At 34.3% G+C, this 24,115-nt stretch overlaps 1 protein-coding gene across 2 annotated transcripts in view; it reads left to right on the top strand.

Annotated features, from left to right (window-relative positions):
• The window catches only part of LOC126745324 (probable cytochrome P450 6a23), a 66,412-nt gene extending 49,888 nt beyond the window's left edge, over window positions 1–16,524 (top strand). For both annotated transcript variants that reach the window (XM_050453096.1, XM_050453095.1), the window contains one exon: window positions 16,317–16,524. In XM_050453096.1, coding sequence (XP_050309053.1) covers window positions 16,317–16,483 — 167 coding nt within the window. In that variant the 3' untranslated portion in view covers window positions 16,484–16,524. The remainder of the gene's footprint in view (window positions 1–16,316) is intronic.
• Window positions 16,525–24,115: the final 7,591 nt, after the last annotated feature.

The raw sequence follows: 24,115 nt of genomic DNA, 5'->3' as shown, positions 1-24,115 counted from the left end.
TTGACTAGACTAAAAATACTCTTCTATGTAGATTTTGATAGTAGTTCTTATGGACAGCATCCTATAACTAGAATGCAACGTTCTTTCGATATGTATAGTCTTGACTTGCACGTTTCTTTTAGCAGTTTTAGGAGTTTTCTTAAATTATAAGTCACTAATTAATTAATTAGTGACTCGTTACTTTAACAGATTTCTTTAAATTAATTTGTAACATTGATTGATTTATGTCTTACTATTATCTAGCTTAAGTTGTATTATTATTGGTATCTTTTGTGTTATTTTATTTTTGTAAAAGTGGTAGATACCGTTAAATAAATAAATAAATAAATTAAGTAGACCTAAATAAGAACGCAATTGAGTGAGATCGTTTGGAATAAGGGCCTTTAAAATTACATCTACTTTAGAAGCAAGTGGTTTAATTCTCTTTCCACTTAATGTAAATCTCCCAAAAAAGTCTATTTTCTTACAAAAGAAATTATATTTATCTAAATTATACGAGCATTGAATTCACTCAACCTTTGAAATAAATAAAGTAATTTTTTTTTATATTCATCCAAGGTTTTTTCCGCTACAATTAAATCATCCAAATAACAAGCTGTTTTAACTAAACCTTGGGTAATTTTATCCATAGCAGCTTGAAATTGGGCTAGTGCACATTGAACACCAAATTAAAAATATTACTTTATAGGTATTAATCAGTAGCAATTTTTTAAAATCTTCTTCAACTTTAAGTTGCAAATAGGCATTACCTAAATCAATTACACAAAAATACTAGGCATTTGATACCGCATTTATAATATCCTCACACAAGCAAAGCGCCATAGTAAAATAAACGTTTATTTTTGGTTGAATTTCGGATAAAATGTCCGCGTGATATATATTGAGAAATTTAATAATATTATGTTTTTATTATTCACAGCTAAGAAGAAGATTCATTACCTGTTAACAATATACGATTACTATTTCATAAAAGTTAAGATTAAAGACGTTTACAAAATGCGTTTCATGGAATGATCTTCTAAACAAATATACTTATCATCAATAAAACGTTGAATATTTAGATACAGAAAACCAATATAAGACCATTATTCTAATCGTTATATAATTGTTGATATGGATTTTATAATAAAGGTATCTATTTAAGCTTAAATTGTGGTATATTATACCGAATATCCAGGAACTCTACCGACAAAGTTTACAAGGGAATTCTTCAATAAAAAATAAGTTTTTTTTATATGAATATATGTTCTAAACGTCTTACTTTCGGATCTACAGGAAGTAAAACTTTTTTTTTTTATTTTGCAGATGTATTTTATGCAGGGAGCATTTTTCGACGTACAAAAAAAATATTTTTACAAGTGACCTCCATAAGGAGTTTATCATAAATATTTTTTAAATCCTTGTTTAATTTTGAACAAATTTGTATTCTTCAGTTTTTTTATTTGTATATCTTATTTGGCATAATTATTCTGTTTCATACACGTTAATGCTTCCCTATTTTTGTCTAGGATTCGTTGTGTATGATATTCCATTATTACACTATAAGATATACAGGGTGTCCCGTAATTAATTGGGCATAGGTTAATTTAGGATAACTGACATGAAAATAAAGCGTTTGGGCTCAATATCGCTTAGCAAAATGTTATTGGTTTTCGTCCTACGGTGTTAAAACTTCGTTCGGGTGTTAAAACTAATTTTTTACCAAATATTTATTGAAATATTTTGGAATCCACTGGACAGATTAATCTAAAATTTGGCGTACTCTTATTATTTGGGATGGGGAACACGAATATGATATCTATTTTCCCATTACCACTAGATGGCGCTACATACAACAATATTCAGTGATTAAAATGGTCATAACTTTTAACTTGTATATGGTGGAACCAACAAATAATTCTGTCAAGTCAAAAGAACCATCTTCATATAAACATGGCTACTCCTATACAAATAAAACACGCCTCTCTTTACCTGAGAAATCCAGAGTTTTTATTTATGGAGACTCTAGTGCCAGACGTCTATCATCTATTCTCAGGGAATTGTCAGGTGCTTGCTATGATATATCAGAAAAAGTAATGACTGGCGCCCCTTTTCACAGACTAAATAAGGACCTTTTTGGCAATGTCATTAATTATAATAGTAAAGATAATGTAGTTGTATGTCTTAACTTAAGTTTTACGCAGGTCACACTGTCTAGTCTAAATAATCTGTTGTTTATAGGAAAGAGTACTAATCTTATCTTGTGTATTACGTATAATTTCAGTCACAGTCGCTTCTACTTTAAGACTCTTAAATACATCAATTCATTCATAAGAAATAAAAACCTATCTGTGGGAGTTATCACTAATGCTTTTGAAGGGCCATCACATCGGCTATCACCGAAATCACTCTGTGATATTTTATCATTATATATATCTACCACTCACTCTGCCTTAAAAATAGAATCAAAAACTAGACCTTGTATGGATATAACATGGAATAGTGGACCTCTGGAACACAACAAAACTTTTTTAGGCCAAACTCAGTCGGAGTCCATTTTACTTTAGCCCTTTTAAATATTCAGTCAGTCAGAAATAAATCTGATGAACTCTCTTTATTTTTAGCATATGAAGATAACCCTGTCATTGTTGTTTTGACTGAACATTGGCTCAAACAGTGTGAACCTTTTTTTATAGAAAGTTATGCTCTTGCATACATCCATTCCCGTACTCAGTATAATCATGGTGGAACTTTGATATTAATAGAGAATAAGTTTTTAGAAAGATATAACTTTGTTGATAAAACCAAGTTTGAGTATCTCCTGGAAAAAAAAACTTTTGAATTTTGCATTGTTTATTCTAAAGAATTAAATTTGTACATTTTAGGCCTTTACAGGTCACCCTCGAGTAATTTTAGTAGTTTTATTGATAAATTATATAACATTTTAAGCCAAATATCGGTAAATGCATCACTAATATTGACAGGTGACATTAATGTAAATCTTTTAGACTGCAATAACTTTAACAATCATTTGTTGATACATAGAGTGCTGAAATCTTTTAATTCAAGTTTGCATGTTGACCAACCTACTCGCATCACTGCTAATTCAGCATCACTTTTAGATTATGTTTGCTCTACTCTCTGTGAAACGCAGGTTGCATGTAGAATTGTAAATGCCGGGTTGTCTGATCATGAGGCCGTATTATGTTCCTTTCTTCTCAATGAAAAAAAGTGTACCTCAAGAAAAAGAAAGTGCGGAAGGTTGTTCACTAGAAAAAATTTCTGTAAGTTTAAAGAATGTTGTAATTCAATAGACTGGAATGGTATCACACTTAACAACGGTGATCCTTTTGATAGTTTCCATTCAACTTTAGTGGATGTTTTTGAGTCAACTTTCTCCATGGTGACAATTAGGGAAAAAAGGAGAAGACCCTGGTATAGCAGGGGTCTTAAGTTTCTGGTAAAAATCTTCGGTGTTTGCACTCCATAAGAAAGTTTGCCTTGGACAACTCCAAATTCATATCCTACTTTAATAGATATCGCAAAATTTACCGTGATACAGTGAAATTGGCAAAAAACTTATACTACTCAAGTAAAATAAACCAATCAAGAAATAAGTCTAGAGAGTCTTGGAAAATTGTTAATGACTTACGTGGCGAACATGGGAACCCTTCTGTTTCTAATAGCACGGTGTCGGCCAAAACACTCAATCATTTTTTCCAGGGTGTTGCTTTGGGTCTATCAATATTATTGCCTCAGTCTGTTGGAGATCCGCGCTCATACTTACACAACATTAAGGTGCCTGAAACATTTTTCTTTACACCAACAGATTCTAGTGAAATAATGGAAGCTCTATCCTCAATGAAAAATAAGAACTCCTCTGGATGGGATGGGCTGTCACTAAAGGTCCTAACAGCGCTACCGCTACCAACCCTTGATTCTTAGGCTGACGTGTTAAATGTTTCACTTTCAAGTGGGTCCTTTCCACATTTACTCAAGGATGCCTTGATTATACCATTATTTAAGGGTGGAAACTATGATGACCCATCAAATTTCAGACCCATAGCCCTGCTTCCCACGCTTGGCAAGCTTGTAGAAAGATTGGTAAAAACTAGGATGATGGAATTTCTGAAACGGCATAATGTTCTTAACCATCATCAATTTGGATTCCGGACGAAACTGGGTACATCTGATGCTATTTTCAATTTTTTAGAGAGTCTGTACATGGGGTTGAACGCTGGGCAGAGTGCGGCGGCGGTGTTCTGTGACTTATCTAAGGCGTTTGACTGTGTAAGTCACAGAATACTGCTACAGAAGCTGGAAACCTACGGATTCAGAGGAGTTGCTCTTGACTGGTTTCGCTCTTACCTATCTGGAAGAACACAAAGGGTATTCTTTGACAATGATATGTCATCCCGTCTGAATATGGACGCTGGTGTACCCCAGGGTTCTGTTCTTGGACCAATATTGTTCCTGCTATATGTCAATGATATCTCTCAAATTCCAATTAGGGGCAAATTTACTATCTTTGCGGATGATACAACATTACTTTGGCATGACACTGACACCAAGAGATTAAGGAATATTGTTGATGAAGATTTAATTCTTGTAAAGTCATGGTGTGAATCTAATAGATTAACCTTTAATATTTCTAAAACTAATATTTTAACTTTTAAATGTAACCTTGGAACTGTCACTTTGCAAAATGAAACAATAAGTCCTTCTGAAACATGCAAATTTTTGGGCCTGACGATTGATAAGCAATTAAAATTTAAAATTCATATCTCCTCTTTATTAGGGAAGTTATCATCCAACTGTTATGCTATTAGAGTAATAACACATTCTCTGGGACTTGATGTGGCCAAAATTGCCTACCATGCTCTTATAGAGTCTTATCTGAGATACGGTATTGTGTTTTGGGGTGTGTGCTCTCAGTATTTGTTCAGCTCTCTATTTATTTTGCAAAAAAGAGCCATACGCTATATGTGTGCAGCTCCCTTTCGTAGCCCTTGTAGGCCATTATTTTTAAAACACTCTGTCCTGACATTGCCATGCCTTTTTATTTTAGAGACTGTTTGTCTTATCCACAAAAAATATCGCCATCAACTTGGCCCCCCCTCCTCGGGTTACAATCTCCGAACAACCTTCTCTTTACCTCTGCCTATTTCAAAAAGTGAGCAGATTAAGTCCTCTTTTGTGTACGGGGGCAGAAGGCTTTTTAACCACCTACCCCTTTATATAAGGCTAATAAATTGTGAAAAACGTTTTAGGAAAAATATATAGAAACTCTTGCTTGGTAAAGCATTTTATTCTGTAGACGAGTTTTTAAATACAATTTTTTGACAGTGAAGAGTTTTGCGCAGCGTAATGTGAATTCTTATTACCCTTTCTTTGGGTGTGTTCTATATTCTATGTATGTAAGAATTGTTAAAATTTTTATATTTTTGTAAAAGATTATGTTGTCAACTATCTTTAAGATTTTATATAATGCTTTGTTAACAACAGATGATGTTACGTAACAATAAAGCTATTTTTGACTTTGACTTTTTTGACCTACCTGTACGCACATTTGCGAGTGAAAATAATAAAACAGCATTTAATTCTAGTCAAAAAAGGTATACTTCTTTGATCTCCAAAAAGTAGACCGTTTTCGAAATAAACGCATTTTTGTATTAGGTTGCGTATGAACAAATTATTATCGGAGTTTTACAAAGTAGGCTTTGCCTAGGATGAACACATCATAACTACGACCTGTCAAGGTGAAGTATTAATAAGTAAGTCTTTAATTTGGCTAAAGCTCGTGTTCTTGTTATGTTATTTCCGCTTAAAAATGCCGCGTCACAATGATTTTTCTAATGCTTAGATGCGGGATATGGTATGTGTATATGCTCAAGAACATTTTCGTAGTCGAAGAGCAGCGCAGCGTAATTTAGATCTGTATCCGGATAGAAGGCAACCAAATCATCAAACATTTAAAGCGTTGTACGATCGATTAGGCGAAACGGGCTCATTTCGTTCAAATAACGTAAATGCGGGAAGACCAAGGATAATTGGAGCAAATATGAAAGATGAAATTTTGGTTCGTGTTATCGAAAATCCTGAAACCAGCACAAGACGTATTGAGGGAGCCACTGGTGTAAGGAAATCTTCGGTGTCCAAAATTATACGCCAAGAAGAACTGTATTCGTATCTTTTCACTCCAGTTCAAAATCTTCTTCCTCAAGAATTTCCTGCAAGACTCCAATTCAGTCAACTTTTAAGAGAGCGCCAATTGAATGATCCATTTTTTTGTAATAAAATTTTATTATTTCGAAAACGGTCTACTTTTTGGAGATCAAAGAAGTATACCTTTTTTGACTAGAATTAAATGCTGTTTTATTATTTTTACTCGCAAATGTACGTACAGGGAGGTCAAAAAAATTATGACCTTTTTAATCACTCAATGGTGTATCATCTAGTGGCAATGGCAAAATAGATATCATATTCATATTCCTCATCCCAAATAATAAGAGTACGCCAAATTTTAGGTTAATCTGTCCAAAGGGTTCCAAAATATTTCAATAAATGTTTGGTAAAAAATTAGTTTTAACACCCTGTAGAACGAAAACCAATAACATTTTGCTAAGCGATATTGAGCTCAAACGGTTTACTTTCTTGTCAGGTATCCTACATTAACCTATGTCCAATTAATTACGGGACACCCTGTATACTTGTAGGAAAAGTATATCGTATGCTACACAGTGGCATATATTATTATGTGATATCGAAGTCATTTTATCACATATTTGAGGTTTAGTAGTCGAGTTTAAGGACTAGATATGTAAATCCCTTGTCTATTTTTTTTAATCTATGACATCTCGATCCTTATAATCTATCTACAGTTTAATAAATATACCTTGGTCATATACGGTTGATAAATATACCAAAGGTTCTAATTTAAAAACTGTATATTTGAACCTAGATAATGAAAAGTTGTCTAGAACCAAAAAAAAACAACTGTCAAAACTTATTGACTTGAAATGATCTTAAAAAACTAAATTTTTACTTATTTGCAATAAAAAATGGCACAACTACTACAATTTTCATAGCGATATGCCTTGCTTTCGAGAAATAAAATAGGGTTTTATCACGTTTTACTCGAAAAACTAAAGAAAGAGTACTAGTAAAACTAGAGAAAAGTATAAATACAAAAACTATAGATTATTTCATCACCTATAGTTTTCTTAAAAAGCATTTTTCTCTCAGGCAAATATTTTCTGCAGAAAAAATGTTTTTTATTATCCCTACCCTTAACCGCCCACCCACCCCACACTACTTACCAGTAAGAAATTGATTTCAAAAATCATTGTTTTCCAAAATAATAAGCATTAATAACAGCTGCTTTCGTCGTTAACATCCAATCTAATAACACAGTTTGTTTATGTAAATTGGATATAATGATATACAGGGTGTCCGGAAAAAGGAGGCCAATCCGCCGGCCACATATAAGGTGGACCAAAATAATGCGACTTTTGTTATGCCATTTTTTAATTGGGCGCTCGGTATTCAATATACAGGGCGTCAAAATGAGAAATATAAAATCGTTTTTTTGAAGTAAGTCGAGTGTTTCATAAGATATTAAATTACAATTTGGTGTGAGGGGGTGTTTTGGAACGAGAAATTGAAATCCGTTCATGGATTCGCTATACCTTGCAGAGGGCGCCCTGTGCTACCTGTGGTAGGTTGCATGTTATAAAAATATCAAAACTTTTTTGTACCCCTGTTTAATAAAGTTCTAGTAAAAAATTCTAATTATCCTATCTTTTCTTGTAAAAGAAGTATTATTGGTAAATGTCGGCCTAACAATCCGTTTATGAGATATCTTAATTTTAAAATCTAAATACATTTTAACAAGTTAAGAAAATAAACGTAAATTATTTTTCTAAATTAATGCTAAATTACTTATTATAATAAAAATCTTAAAATAATGATCCTAAATTATTTGTTCTACGTGACCTCCATTCAACCTGAAATGCAAGTTGCAATGATTCTTTCCCTTAAATGATCCTCGTTTAAAATCGAAATCATATACACAAAGTCTTTCATACATCCCCAGGCTGAAAAATCCAATAGTGTAAAGTCGGGCGAACGGGGTGGCCACGGAACAGGAGCATCTCGACCTCGAACAATTCAGCGATTAGGAAATACTTGATGTAAATAGTTCCTAACATTTATAGCAAAATGAGCCGAAGCACCGTCGAGTTGAAATCAAAGATTTTGTCCTAAATGTAGAGGTAAATCATCAAGCAAATCAGGTAGTATTTCTTGTAGAAACAACAGAAATGAACCACCAGTCAAATTACCTGGTAAAATGACAGGTCCTAAAAGAAAGTTATCCACAACAACTGCCTACACTTTACTTGATGATGTGTCTCGACTATGGCCCTGGGATTCTCTTCAGCCCATATGTGTTCGATTAGGATATTTGTCATGCCGTTTCTCGTGAACGTGGCTTCGTCAGTAAACAGAATCGCCCTTATAAAATCCACATTTCTATTATTCGTTTCACATAACCATCTACAAAAAGCAAGTCTTGCCTCGGGATCGTCGGGTAAAATACCTTGTACTTTTGATGAAATGGGTAAAGTTGTTGACTCTGTAAAATATTGTGTCTCGATTTTTCTTAATATTTCTCACCCGTTCAGCCAAAACCCTAGTACTAATGTTTGGTGATTCTTCGACAATTCTTAAAATGTCTTCATCTTGGTCTGCTTGACCGCACGAGGTCGGCCGCAAACACTCTTCCGTCTTTCGCTGAAACTTCTCCCTTAGGCGGTTAATCAAATTTAAAAAAATATTTTCTTTTGGGATGAAATCGGTTTGGGAATGTCTGGGCATAGCGTCTAGCGGCTAAACTAACATTGGAGTCACACTTCTCTAGTTGAGAATTGACAGGTATTTACTATTTACAATAATATTTAAAACTTATCAAACATTATAACAAAATCCGCCAATTCGGAAAAGTGTACGTTTCTTGGTTTATGGGCCATTATGGTTTTATAAGTTGTAAGAAAACACACCAAATACAAATATGTAATGAAAAATTTTAGAAATATTTTCAGTATTTGTTGGACTAGTGTTTATGTATGATTGTTATAAATTTAAATGGTCGATAAAGAATTGCGATTTAATAGTTTTTCCAAACACCCAACATTTAATACAGGTTTTCCAGAAAACTATATTAAATGTTAAAATAGTCAATAGTTTGAGAACCGCTGAAGTAAAATCTTTTAAATTAGGTGTAGCCGTAAAGAAAATCAAAAGACCTCTCAAACAAGGTATAACTCGAGTCACTATTCCATTTAAATTTTTTGAGGTTAGTTCCACCCTGGCTAAGGGATGACAGATAGGGGTGGTATTATACTCTGAAAATGTTTCCTCGTGGTAATCTAAATTGACGGGTCCGAGCGTTTTCTTTTTAAAATCTTTACGAGCCGGACATAGCCGTTTCGTTTACGTTTACCCACCCTGTATATACAACTCTCGTCAAAGAGAAATAAAAAAATAAATAAATATTAATTTCTTTTAATGTTAATCACCTTTAAATATGCCTTCTTAAACAATTCTTAGCAATCAGAATACAAAAAATAAATTATGACATACGCGTGAGCTTCATCAAAGGGCCGTAAAATAAACCCCAAGTTCAATTAATTTAAAAAAAATGTGTCTCAGTTTTGAACTCGTTACATTAGATTACACTTTTTTTTGTGTTTATGGATGTTGTGTGTACTCATAACGACGTAGGTACATGTTTTAGAACAAGCTGTATAAAATATAAGACAATATTAAACAGTTATATAAGTAAGTATACAAAAATGAAAATTATAATACAATGAAGTGGTATATTCTAATGAAAATAGAAAAACCAAACAAATGTAATACAAAAATTGTCATTTACAGCTCAAGTTCTAGATGGGTTTCGAATTTCCATGCCTCTATTATACCTAGGATCTATGATTCTACAATGATTCTACAGGCAGTAGACATTTAAAATAAAAAATCTTTATTTTTCTTCTTATTTAAATCTCTTTTTCTTTCCAAAATTAATCATTTATTTTCATTTATATATAAATAGTAAAAGCAATGTGGCATTCTTATTCCATATTTGCAGCCATTCTAGGCCTAAACTGATCCTTTTTTGGCTTCCTACTTTTTTGTTTAGAATAATAAACTTTTGACTTTCCTTCTTTTCTTTATCCCATTTTTAAAAAATAAACATAAAAAACCTAATAGTATAAAGAACAACGTGCAGAAAATTGGAACACCTTCGCAATAAAATACTTCTAAGTGAAATGCCAATCAACATTTCAATTTTGCATAATATTGAATTATTGCTGTTGAACGGTAGCCGATACCGTCGCTTGCACAGATCAGGCCGAACAAGCGTCGCGCGTTTCTTGATTTGATTCACGGTAGCCCGGCCGTGCGTTGTTGTCATATGATACTAAACTTATCGGCGGTTCAAGAAATTATAAGAAAAATGCCTGAATTTTGTATTTCCATTCTCAAAGGTTTATTATTATTTTTTTTGAAATGGTTTTTTAATATAATGTTTCTAAAATCGATGTATCTAGAGACGTATGGAAAGGTTTTTTTATTTATCTTTTTGGTTTTTAAATAAAAAATCAAAATTTTAGAAATTTGAAAAACTGGCACCTATCAACTCTTGACAAAAATATGTACATTTCATTAGTGAAAACCGCATTAAAAAATATTGTAAAATAAAAAAGTTATCCAGGAAACAGAAATTTATGGGTGAATAATCCTCTTAAGGAGTAATTGAGAAGCTTGTTAAAGCATCAGAAGCGTTTAAATTTATCACTTTGACAGTATGTAAAAAGTTGGTGGTGGTCAGCCAATTTGTTTAGAAAGAAGTATCTATATATTAAAATTAAAATATCTCATAAACGGATTCTCAGGCCGGCATTTACTAAGAATACTTTCTTTACAAGGAAAGATTGGATAATTTGAATTTATTACTAAAACTTTATTATACAGTAGTACAAAAAAGTTTTGGTATTTTTAACACATGCAATATACCGCAGGTGGTGCCCTCTACAAGGTATAGTGAATCCGTGAACGGATTTCAATTTCTCCTTCTAAAAAACCCTCTCATACCAAATTTTAATTTAATATCTTATGAAACACTCGACTTACATCAAAAAAACGATTTTATATTTCTCATTTTGACGCCCTGTATATTGAATACCGAGCGCCCAATTAAAAAATGGCATAACAAAAGTCGCATTAATTTGGTCCTCCCTATATGTGGCCGGCGGATTGGCCTCCTTTTTCCGGACACCCTGTATATATTAATAAATATTTAATACAAAAACAGTGTTATTAGATTGGATATTATGGATGAAAAACAGTGATTTTTCAAAAGAATTTCTTAGTGGTCAAATGTTTGGGGTGGGTGGGGGGTTAAGGGTTGTGTGGACGAAAAACAATATTTTTGCAAAAAATATAGATGGAATTTTTAACTAAACAACACTGTGATAAACAACAATTTGATATACAGATCGTGTTTTCGTTCGTTATTCATAGGAAACCGCATAGAGGCGATATTTTGCAACGTCGCGCGTGTACGGCCGGCCGGGCCGGCCCGAGAACAGTGTGGCCAGATTTCTCAAAGCGTTGTCGCCAGATATACCGAAATTTATCGGTCAAAATCGCCATTTCCATTCTTAACCTCACCAATAGAGGGCGCGCGCAAAAAAAACATACATTACATTAATATAAGTGGTTGGTACCACTATATATTAATGTATCATCGTTGTCTGATACCTTTATTTAAACAATGGTATTATGTATCAAAAGCATCCCAAATAATCATATACCATAAACCGTTGACTTAACATTTGCCCACCAATCCAGCAATAATTAATAAAATTAAAAGTTACTATTTGCCTTACCACCACAAGAGAGCACAAATAAAACCGCCAAACACAGAACACCAAATAAAACCCTTATACCATTTTTATTTGTTTAGGATTATTTTGTTTTAAATTTTAGTTAGATACCTGGTTACCTGCTTACCTTGAAATAAAGGTTCTCGTTCCCATTCGTTTTTGTGTTTTTTTTTCATATTTCGCCCATTTCCCCATATTATATAAATAATTTTATTTTTATAAATAATCGAAGAAATCGCACAAGTATTGATTGACAGTATTGACAAGGGCGGAAACTTTCAAAAGTGTCAACAGAAAGTTGTAAGAGCGGGTCCACACTCCAGAGCAGAGAAAACGCAACGCATCGGAAAATTAGATAGTCGCGGATGTACGAACAACTCATAGTAATTATTATCGAACGGTCTACAAATGGATCCGTTTTTTAGAAAAATTATTGTATATCTAAGTTTTGTAATTACCTGATCGCCCAATTGATTTTGTAAATCGCCCAATTTGCGACTTGCGATTTTAACTAAAAAATGGTCGCAACATTTCTAAAAAAGTAGCCTAAATTGCGATAAATCGCCCAATCTGGCCACGCTGCGCGGGATTGGGGTTAGTAAACATCTGACTTTTGTGGGAGCTGCGTCGTTTGGCGACAAAATGTCCCAAAATATTACGCGAAAATCCAGGCATTTTTTAAATACTTATTCTAATGTGGGTTTTACAGACATGACAATGTGTAAAACCCGCATAGAACTGTAATCTTAAAATGTTTAAAACGCTGTGTTGTACATAATGAAAATTAAAGCGTTATTCTAATAAAAAATAAAATATCAACTCTGATAAAAATATAATAAAAAATCAGAAATAAAACTCTAATAACCAAACTTAACAACATATCATTTTTTAAATAAAGGGCTCAAATAAACCGCCTTCTTTCGCTAAACAAAAACTTAACCTATCGTAAAAGCTATTTCGCACCTCCAAAAGAGTTTCAGGTAAAATGGAACTGGCACCTTCGACAATATTATTTCGCAACTCCTCTAAATTTGTTGGCCTACTAAATTCATGCTTGTAAATGGTCTGCTTAAGGTAACCCCACAGATAAAAGTCATTTGGAGACAAATCTGGAGATCTAGGAGGCCATTTAATATCGCCAGTCCCACTAATAAGGCGGTTAGGCAAAGTATTTGTTAAAAATTCTTTTACCCTAGCCGCGTTATGAGCAGGACAGCCATCTTGCTGAAAATAAACCGATCCCAGGTCTACATCAGGTAGAATTTGAATGCCAGGAAGAACTTGGTTTTGCAGCAACTCAAGGTACTTTTGGGCGTTTAAAGTGCCATCAATAAAAAATGGCCCTATAACATTGTCGCCCAAAATACCTGCCCAAACATTCAATTTCTGAGGATACTGGGTACGAAACTGATAACTTCTGTGCTCGTTTTCCTGAGACCAATAACGAATAATGGAAGGATTGTATTTGCCATGTAAAGGAAAAGAAGATTTATCAGAAAACAAAATATTTTTTTAAAAATATTCGTTTTCATTTGCCTTTTCCATCACTGGTCTTCAGGAAATATTTTTTAATACTTAAAACATTTGTACCCATATTTTTTCCAGATACGAGCAACAGTTTTATTGCTCATTCCCAGTTCCTCTCCAACACTTCTAGTGGACCGTGTCGAATCAAGTTCTAGGGTACTGCAAACCATTTCTTCCCGCCGTTCTATATCCTGGACCACTTCAACAGGTGGTTCTTGACGTTTTGTGTGGCATTTTTTACAATCTTGAAGACAAAAAGATGTCTCAAAATTTGTAACCACATTTAAAACCGTTTTTGCACAAGGAATCGGTCTATTCTCAAATGTCACTGAAAACAAATCTCTACATTGTACTGCCGAATTGCCTCCATAAAACCATTTAATTAGTTGAACTCTTTCGGAAGGGGTATAAACAACCATAGTAAAAAAAACACGAAAATAACGCTCAAAAATTATTAATGCAACGTGCAGTAACACAGCAAAGTGAGGTCTGCTGACTCCCGGTTCAAAAAATAAAAACGAAAAATTCCGCCGCCTGCAAGCCGCAACCAAGCGGTGTTGCAATTATTTTGGGTAATACGTAGCTCACGATAACACGATCTGTATATACGGTTTTAATCAAGGCATTAATAAAATGGTTTACCTACTGTTCAGCTAGATTAATAACCTTTGTACCATACCAAGTCATATTTCACTTTTTATTTTATTTTTTTGCCTGTTTTTTTTTATTTTTATTTTATTTAGTTTTGAAACCGGATTTAATGTGAACGTCAGCAACATTTTTTTATGTATTTATTTTTTGTTTTAACTTAAATATTAAACAAATAGCTTTACCGGTATGTCATATCTCAACATTGTAATTCGTGTGTATGCATTGTTGTTTTTTATACTAGGGTTGCTTTCTACTTTTAGATCTGATGATGCCTTAGGACGAAACCCGTGTAATAGTTTTTTAAAAAATAAACATAATCTCAGACCACTGACTTGGTGTCCCTCCAATCTCTGAATTTTTATTATTCAGAGGTCTTTTTGAGAAAAATGGACTACTTTTTTGAATTTAAGAATGCCAGTCAGGCTAAACTAGTCCAGCTCTACAGAAGCAACCTCTTCACACAGAAAAATCTGCTGCTGAAAGTATGGCTCCTTCAACAATGCCTTTCGTTCAAGTTAACACCAAGATTTGTTAATATCCGTTGCAAAACTTGCAACAGATCATCCGAAACCGCTCTTAAGAGTGAGAGACCATAATATTTGCTGTCGAAAATGACACGAAGGTATTTTCCATGTGTTGACCAGACGAGGTTGGAGTATTTGCATTTAAAAAGAGTCGGATATGTCCATTTCTCCTTGAAGAAAAATACGATGAACAGAATTTCTGGGATTGACGACAACCTCCACTGATCCAATCATTGTAGGAGGAGGTGGGATTGGAGATGTGAGGTGATTCTAGTTTTTCCTAGAGCCGGTAATTGTTGTAGGGGTGTCGTCAGCGTACTGAAACATGGTTGTAGATACATGAGAAGATTGAACAAGAGGAGATCATGCAAGGGACATCATCAAATGGAGATCATCAAGAGGGGACAGTGGAGATCCCTGTAATACGCCTGCTCTAATGATGGGCGGCTGGTGGAAGTGAAGCTGTTGGCAGTGACCCTGAAAAGGCCATTAGTTAGAAAGGAGCCCCCAATTCGTGACGAGCACACTTGTTGCGGGGCAAGAATAAAGAATCGCATTAAAAAAACCTTCGCGCAACCATGATCGAGTACTGGTACCATTAGAAATTATAAATCAAAAATTACCGCTTTTACTGGAGCAAATATGCTATGATAATCGATACACTATATATCTGAAGATACTTCTGTCCGGAAAGTTGTATTTTTTTATAAAAAAATGGTAGCAGTATGTAAATAATTAGTAAATCTGGACTATGATACAAACAACCCGACCAGAATACTGACCCATGACCCAGAGTAAGTAACTTCGTTACAACGTATTATAAGTAGATGTGAAAGGGCTACTTATGAATTTTGCAACACATTAAGGTTTCCTGAAAAATGAAATCTAAAAAAGTTATTGTAATGTCTTGTATAGTCTTGACAAAAAAAAACAAATATAAATTCAAGCCATTTATTAAGGACAAAGTAACTTTATCATTCATTTTCATTTCGCCCCTAATAAAATTTGCATTTCGCACTAGATATGGATCATTATATTGAGGAGGACCCTTATGCTGTAGGATTTTAATTAGGAAGTTTCCATGAAATGTCTGTTTTTTTTTCATTTATTTGTTTTGCATTTTATTTGGCGCGTAATAAATTATTGGTTTGGCTTTCCTCTTATAATGACTTTTTTACTATTTTTACTGATTTATGTAAAAAAATGGAAAAAAAATTAATGCCAGACCTTGACTTATTCTAACGTCATGCAAGACATTAAAATCAGGATCTTATTAAGAATTTTACTTGTTTTTTTGTGTGACTAATTTAATTAGTTTTTTCTTGTATGAGTTTGGTTATACTTGGAATGAATTATGTACTTTTGTCAATGCTATATTGACACTTGCTATTGACAATTAAATCAAAAGCTTATTAGGAAATTGTTATAAAAAATAAGAAAAAAAAATGAAAATTGATAGAGGTTGCATTTTTTGTCATACTTTTAATTAGTTACCTATTTTGTTTACGGGTATTACGTCGCTATTACAACAAATAAGAATTTACAAAATACTTGTACTCATGCGCTCAATTATTAAAAAGAAGAAGAAAATAGACCTTTTCACATATTTAAAAGAAATATGAATTAAAATCTTTAATGATACCTTGATTTTTGACTTTTGCCTAATTATGCCTTATTTTTGTAGGACAGAGATTTGGTATTATGCAAGTTAGAATGGGAATAATCGAAATAATAAAAAACTTTAGAGTTTCTATAAGTGACAAGACCAAAGTACCTTTTGAATTCCTGCCTTGGACGGTCCTAAATAAAGTAAAGCACGGGGTATGGCTTATCTACAGTGAAATAAATTAATAGATTTTATATACAAATACATATTCCATTAGAAAATAAAATCTAAGTCGTTTCATTTAAAAAAAATATTTGACAGTTTTGTCAAAAATTGATGGTTTGATAGGTATTTCTAGAAACCATGTAAGCTGTTCTAAACTGATCTATAAGTGCAACAAAAATTTCGAAAATTGCTTGCGAGAGAAGAGTGTCCAATATATCTTTTCCATGGACTGTCGCGCAGACTCTAATATGTAGATAGGCAGAGGCAGTCATAATGAATGGCTTTCTCGATCGCCTGTTTTAATTCTGTCTAATATGTTTTCACATAATTGACAAGAGAAATGTATGAGAAGGTACAGTTAAATATGGATACAAAAACACAATATATTTTACATCTTGAGGTTAATACAGATATTATCACACTAAGTCCAAGAAGTCACATTGAAAGTAGTACTCATTAGAATAAAAAGCCTTCGGCTTTCAGTCAGTCTTAACCTTTCGACCAAATTGCCTGGGTTCCAGTAGCCTCACGTTAACTGGTAGGGCATTGAAGAAATTTATACAAAAATAGTTAGTGCCACTCCGAGTTCCTGAAAACCTGCGAAAATCTGGGATTATGTCATTGCGATTACGTGTTAAATGATCATGCAAATTACTATGCAATGAAAACTGTGATATGTTCTCCTTGATATAGACTAGACATGTAAAAAGGTATATGGATATGCAAACGAAAAATCCTTTTTGCATGAGGACTATGACCCCAATTTAATATTGCATAAGACATCTGAGAAGAAAAGTAACCATGATAGGCCCCCAAAAGAGTGGAAAGAGTCACATTGCCTGATAATGACCTAAACAAAAAGATGACTCTGAAAAGTTTATCACTTAGTTGCAGAATGTGCTGCTTCCAAGATAAAGAGGGATCAAGAGTAACAACAAGAAACTTAACATAGTCATCACAGGAAAGACTTGGGTTACTTAGAGGAAAGGTGAAGTTTAGATTTTGAGTTTTGGACCCGTTAAGGCTAAGCTGATTTGATACAAACCAATCCAATAGATTCCTCTCAGTGTCACATCCAAAGTATGCAGAACTTGAGGATCTGTAGGGTGATACTTTATAATGTTAGTTGTATCAGCGGTACTCTGCGCTTAATAATTTTTCTCTGCGATTTATTATTGTTGAAGTATTCAAATTGAGAATGGTGTGAAAGATAGGAATTTACTTAATTTATACTTGTGGTGGTAAAGTTAGAGTATTTTAATTTTTTAATTATTATTAAATGAGAGACACAGTCAAAGGCTTTTGTAAGATCGTAGAAAGAAACATTTGTGTCCAAGTCCTCCTCCAGCCCTTCAAGAACAAAATCTAATAAGTTATTAATAGCCAGTGTTGTAGACTTCTTGTTGCGGAAATTATATTGACCTGCAAGAAATAAACTGTTCTGTTCAAAGTAAACTTTTATTTAATCTTTCAAAATTGACTTAAATATCTTGGAGAAAATTGGCAAAAGAGATTGGTAAAATGGGACGGTTATTGGTAACATTATCTATTGAGCCTTTGTTCTTAAATATAGGTACAACCTTAGCATTTTTTAGAGTAGATGGAAAAATCCCAGCCAAAATGCATAGATTTACAAGTTTAATGAGTGGAGAGACTAGACTATGTTTGAGGCTTCTGAGAATTCCTGTTGATATCTCAAAGCAGTCCCGGCTCTTGCTATCTTTTATCATAGATATTTTATCCCTAACCTGATTGAAAGTCGTGAGCTGAAAATCAAAACTGTTTAGTTTAGGCACATTTAAATAGCCTCTAAAACTTTCGTTGGTAAATGGTAAATCCTTTACAATCTCATCAGCAGTGCTAATGAAAAAGTTATTAAAGGTTTGTGCATTAAGAATATTGCTATTTGGAGAAATGGAATGAGTTGAATTAGACTTGATAATATTCCACATAGTCAGTCACCTGTGGCCTATTTCAATTGTTTATGTAGGCATCATATGCCTTTTTTTAATTTCAGAAATCATGTTCATATTTTTTTTTACGCTGTGATACTACACTCTTGGGAATTAATGTAGGATATTGCTTATTCATATCAATTAAAATGTGCAGCATTTCTCTTTTCTCTCTTAGCCTATTATTAAACCAGTTAACTTGCACAGAGTGCTATGCACTACTTGGTAATCGAGATTTGAGTAGGAAACAACGCAACAAACACAAATAATACAAAACAATTATCAACATAACTACCAGTCCACTCCTTGAATCACATTATAGAGATGAAGGAGTCCCTCAAAAGTTATAGGTCTAGTAACTAATTCTGGCATTACCCTTCAAGTTGGCATTTACCTTTTCAAAGCTATATACTATACCTTGGATTGGAACGATGGTGAATATCAAAAGACCTGCCTGCTAAAGTAACAATATTAGTAAAGACATTATCAAGGCAAGCATCATTTCTTGTAGAAAAATTACAGGCATATAAGTTTGCAGAAAATTGCCCAGGTCAGCCGCTCTGGGATCATTAGCATTGAAATGGCCGTTAAAGTCCTCTGTTACAATGACATCCAAAGAGAGATTTAAAATGTCAAAAACATTAGTCAATATTTCCAAATATCTCCCAAAGTCACCTCAGACCTACACAAAAAGACCTACAGACTGTAATCAGCTGAGAACATTGCTGCACCAGACAAACTCCCGCAACCTCACAGTCAATTTCCTCAGAGAACTGTGATACATCCATAATAGTCAATGTCAGACTTCTAAAAGATGGCAATGCCCCCATGAACTCGAACAGACCTACAGAAGCAAGAGGCAATACTATACCCCTGCAATGCTAGTACAGACAAATTGACTTGTATTAGCGCTGTAGCCAGTAGAACTTCTTTTTTATCGGTATTGTTTCTTTCTTCAGCTGCGTGGTGAGTGCTTTGGGGGTGATTTCTTGAATTGTTATTTCTTGTGTTCGATTCATTGTATCTAGAGTTGACAATATTGGGCCTGAAGTTCGGTTCGTTGTTTCTCCTGAAGCTGTTTTGGTAGTTCTGTGGCCTTGAGGTGGAGTTTCCATTTCTTGCGTTTGAAGTGGCTTGTCGGTTTTGATGTAGTAAAGTATTGTGGGGTCCACTGCAGATTTTGCAGTTGCTTGTTGCGGTGCAACTATCTCTCGAATTATGGCTTAAACATCTGGTACATAGTTGATGATCTTTTATCATCTTCATTCGGTCCATTGGTGATTGGCGCAAAAATAGATTGCAGCGCCAAATATTATGTCCTCGGTAGCCTAGTTGGCATACTTGATCTCTTGGGAATCTATCTTTTTTTTCTGAGTTGAGTGCTTCAAGTGACTGAAATCTTCTTTTTAAAAATTCTAAAATGTCTTCTAGTGTGGCGACTTCTAGAGGGTCTTCTAAAGTTTGCTCGTAGATTTTTGTCGTTTCCTGGTCCCATTTTCTGCATATTATTCTTCCTACTATCGGGTACCACGATGACGTGTCGTAGCCTAGATTCTTAATGCCTTCTAGGCATTAAGAATCTAGGTCTAATCATTCGGTTGTGACATCATACAGTTGTTTAAGTTTTGGCACTGATTCGTACGTAATTGTCGGAAACTCATAAATCTTGTTTACTAATTTTGATACAATGAGACGTTTGTTTTGATATCTCTGCTTCAATAAATTCCATGCTGCGGGGTAGTTTCCATCTGTTGCAAGTAGGTGCTTGATAGTGCTTTGTGCTTCTCCTCGAAGAAGGGATTTGAGGTGCTGGAGCTTCTGTGCATTTGATAATTTGTCATTTCGATGAATTATCCTGGTAAAAAGATCGTCAAACGTGGGCCATTCTTCGTACAGTCCGTTGAATGTTGGAATGTTAATTGTTGGGATGGGTGTGTTGTTTGATAGATTTTGGCCCTGCTTTATTTTTTCGTCTAGCTTCTCTATAATATCATCGTATGACCTTTTAATTAGACAGTGGGCAGATAAATATTCCTTGCTTGTAATGCCTTTGCAGAGGATCTCGTTGTGAAGTTGCTGAATGGGACCCCATTGATTCTTGGTGTCTTCTTTCAGAAATTCATAGCGAGTTGTAGGTTTATCTTTGCAGAGTTCTTCTTCAATTTTTTCAATCAAAAATTAAAACTCTTGGACTACTACTTCTTTTCGTCTTAGTATGGCTTCGTCTTCTTCAGGCTTCTTTTCTTCTTCTGGTTTTTTGCACGTCTTCAAATGGCTTTTTAAATTATCGTACAATCCCTGAATTTGGTCCAAGTATTTCTTCGTGAAGTAACTATGACTGAATTCTCCGATTTTTCTAAGCTTCTCGTCATTTTCTACAATTGCGTCCCATATTCTGTCTCCCTGTTGGTTTCTCTGAGTAATATATGATGATGTTTTTCTTGAGTTTGAATCTTTATATTGGTTAGAAGTTGTTCTAATTCTCCCGCTAGCTCCTGCTGGCGGAGGGCAATTTTATTCGTTTCTTCCATTGCTTTCTCGATGATGGGCGCGGCTGTTTTGGCTTGACTGACTTGACTGCTTTGATTGGCTTGACTGTTTTAACTTGACTTGTCTGCTTTGACTGGCTTGACTGCTTTAACTGCTTTGAATGGCTCGACTGCTTCGATTGACTTGATTGCTTTGGCTGCTTTGCTTTGACTGACTTGTCTGCTTTGGCTGCTTTGATTTGAAGATGGAGTCGGCCCTTTTTGGCGGTTGCTCCTGACTTGACTTGACGATGGAGACGGCTCTTTTTGGCGGTTGCTCCTGACTTGACTTGACGATGGAGACGGCTCTTTTTGGCGGTTACTCCTGGCTTGACTTGAAGATGGAGGCGGCGTCGTAGGCGGCAACTCCTTTTGTTTAATTTGAAGATGGAGGCGGCGTCGTGGGCGGCAACTCCTATTGGTTTAATTTGAAGATGGAGGCGGCGTCGTGGGCGGCAACTCCTTTTGTTTAATTTGAAGATGGAGGCGGCGTCGTGGGCGGCAACTCCTGTTGGTTTAATTTGAAGATGGAGGCGGCGTCGTGGGCGGCAACTCCTTTTGTAGATGGAGACAGCGTCATGAGCGGCTGCTCCTTTTGTTCAATTAAAAGCTCGAAGGACCATTAAAAGATCTAGGGCTTTTCCCTAAACCTTTTTTTATTCCCTATTACCCTATAGCAGCCTCACTATAGGTTTACAGGCAAGGGTGGCTTGGCCGTAATAGGTTGAGTAGAGAACCACTTGATTGTAGAATTCAATACTGGTTTATTCACAAAAATTAACAACTATTTATATCAGTCTTAAGATAACAATTCGAGGTAATTATACAAATCAAGGTGAGCATCGTAATCATAATTTTAACTATTTACTAATTTCGACCTTGCGAACTTATAGCAAACGTGAGCTTAAAATCCATCGCAAACACCTTGACCGGCTAATATAAACAATTTTATATAAATATGTATGAATATTTAAAACTACCAAAAAATGTAAAATATTTAAAAAATGTCGTTTAGATACCAGGTCTACATCAGGTAGGATTTGAATGGCAGGAAGAACTTGGTTTTGCAGCAACTCAAGGTGCTTTTGGGCGTTTAAAGTGCCATCAATAAAAAGAGGCCCTATAACATTGTCGCCCAAAATACCTGCCCAAACATTAAATTTCTGAGGATACTGGGTACGAAACTGAATACGAACTTCTATGCTCATTTTCCTGAGACCAATAACGAACAATGGAAGGATTGTGTTTGCCATGTAATGGAAAAGAATATTCATCAGAAAACAAAATATTTTTTAAAAAATGTTTGTTTTCATTTGCCTTTTCCATCATGGTTTAACAAAATTCCATTCTTCGCCACTGGTCTTCAGGAAATATTTCCTGAGTTTTTTAATACTTGAAACATTTTTACCCATATTTTATCCAGATACAAGCAAGAGTTTTATTGCTCATTCCCAGTTCCGTTCCAACACTTCTAGTGAACCGTGTCGAATCAAGTTCTGGGGTACTGCAAACCATTTCTTCCCGCCGTTCTATATCCTGGATCACTTCAACAGGTGGTTCTTGACGTTTTGTGTGGCATTTTTTACAATCTTGAAGACAAAAAGATGTCTCAAAATTTGTAACCACATTTAAAACCGTTTTTGCACAAGGAATCGGTCTATTCTCAAATGTCACTGAAAACAAATCTCTACATTGTACTGCCGAATTGCCTCCATAAAACCATTTAATTAGTTGAACTCATTCGGAAGGGGTATAAACAGCCATAGTGAAAAAAAACACGAAAATAACGCTCAAAAATTATTAATGCAACGTGCAGCAACACAGCAAAGTGAGGTCTGCTGACTCCCGGTTCAAAAAATAAAAACGAAAAATTCCGCCACCTGCAAGCCGCAACCAAGAGGTGTTGCCATTATTTTGGGTAATACGTAGCTCACGATAGCACGATTTGTATAAGTCTATTGGCAAATATTGCGATCAATTTACCAACGGTTCAATTACTTCGCCAATAATTGGCCGGCTGAATTGTGTTTGCTGGGAAATATCTAAACGGATTTGAGATTGTTGCAAACCTCTACAAACGATGGTTTTTTTATTAAAAATTATTGAGTTAGATGTCATAACGCCTATAACTGCCAAAGGATATGGATAAAACTTTTCCTTATAGCCGTTAGGAATTACCCTTATATTTTTTAACATCTAACGATTCAATAATTTTTTACCAAAAAACTTGTGTTTGTAGAGGTTTGCAACCATCGCAAATGCGCTTAGATATTTATTATAGAAAAAAGATTAAATCAAATCCTTTTGAAGCCTTTTTCATTTCTTTAGCATTCGACTATTTAAGTAATTTTCACAAAAAAAACTTTATTTTGTTGAGGTTTATCACCGCTATAAATCGATTTAGTTACTAATAATGGTAATATCTGAACAAAAAAATATTCATATTTCTTGGGAATTTCAGGAGATGAAAATGATGAGACGGGCAATAATAGCGGGCGCGTTATAGTTCAGTTCAGAGATCTATTAGAATCTTTGATGTGCCGCGAATAGTCCGTGTGCCGGTGTTGCTTGTATTGTCACATGACATGCATGTTTAAATTGCAAAATTTAATGTGGAAGGAGTCATAAAGTAATATTCTAAGCGATATTTAATCATTCCATTAAATAAATAAATGTTTTTTTAAGAATTTATACATTTTCAGTTTCGTGTTTGTGACCCAATATCTTCAATATTGCGGAGGATTGTTGGGTGGGGTCAGAAATAAAACAGAAACCTGTTTACCTAAATGTCGACGTTTCGACTTATATTAAGTCATCCTCAGGACACTGAAAAGGATTTAATTTTAAATGACTTTAGTCACTTCAAGTACATAAAAAACACTATTAAAATAAATGTTCTTTACGTGTACAAAAATTAAAACAACAAAAAACAAAAACCACGACACAATTAAAATTACATTCAGGTACAAAGAATTTAACAAAGCACACCTTTCCAAAAAATGTAGAAGTAACTTTAGCTTTGGGCAATAAATTTAATCTACCTTATGATAATCATAACTTTCCTCTTGAGCAGATTATTATCGATATAGAGTATGCTATTGGCCTTACAAATAATGATGAGTTAAAAATACAAAAAAGAAACCAATCTATTAACATAATTACTAATTTTATA

The sequence above is a fragment of the Anthonomus grandis genome, chromosome 15 (genome assembly GCF_022605725.1).
Source record: "Anthonomus grandis grandis chromosome 15, icAntGran1.3, whole genome shotgun sequence".
Taxonomy (NCBI): Eukaryota; Metazoa; Arthropoda; class Insecta; order Coleoptera; family Curculionidae; genus Anthonomus; species Anthonomus grandis.
This window is presented reverse-complemented; position numbering and strand designations above follow the sequence as displayed.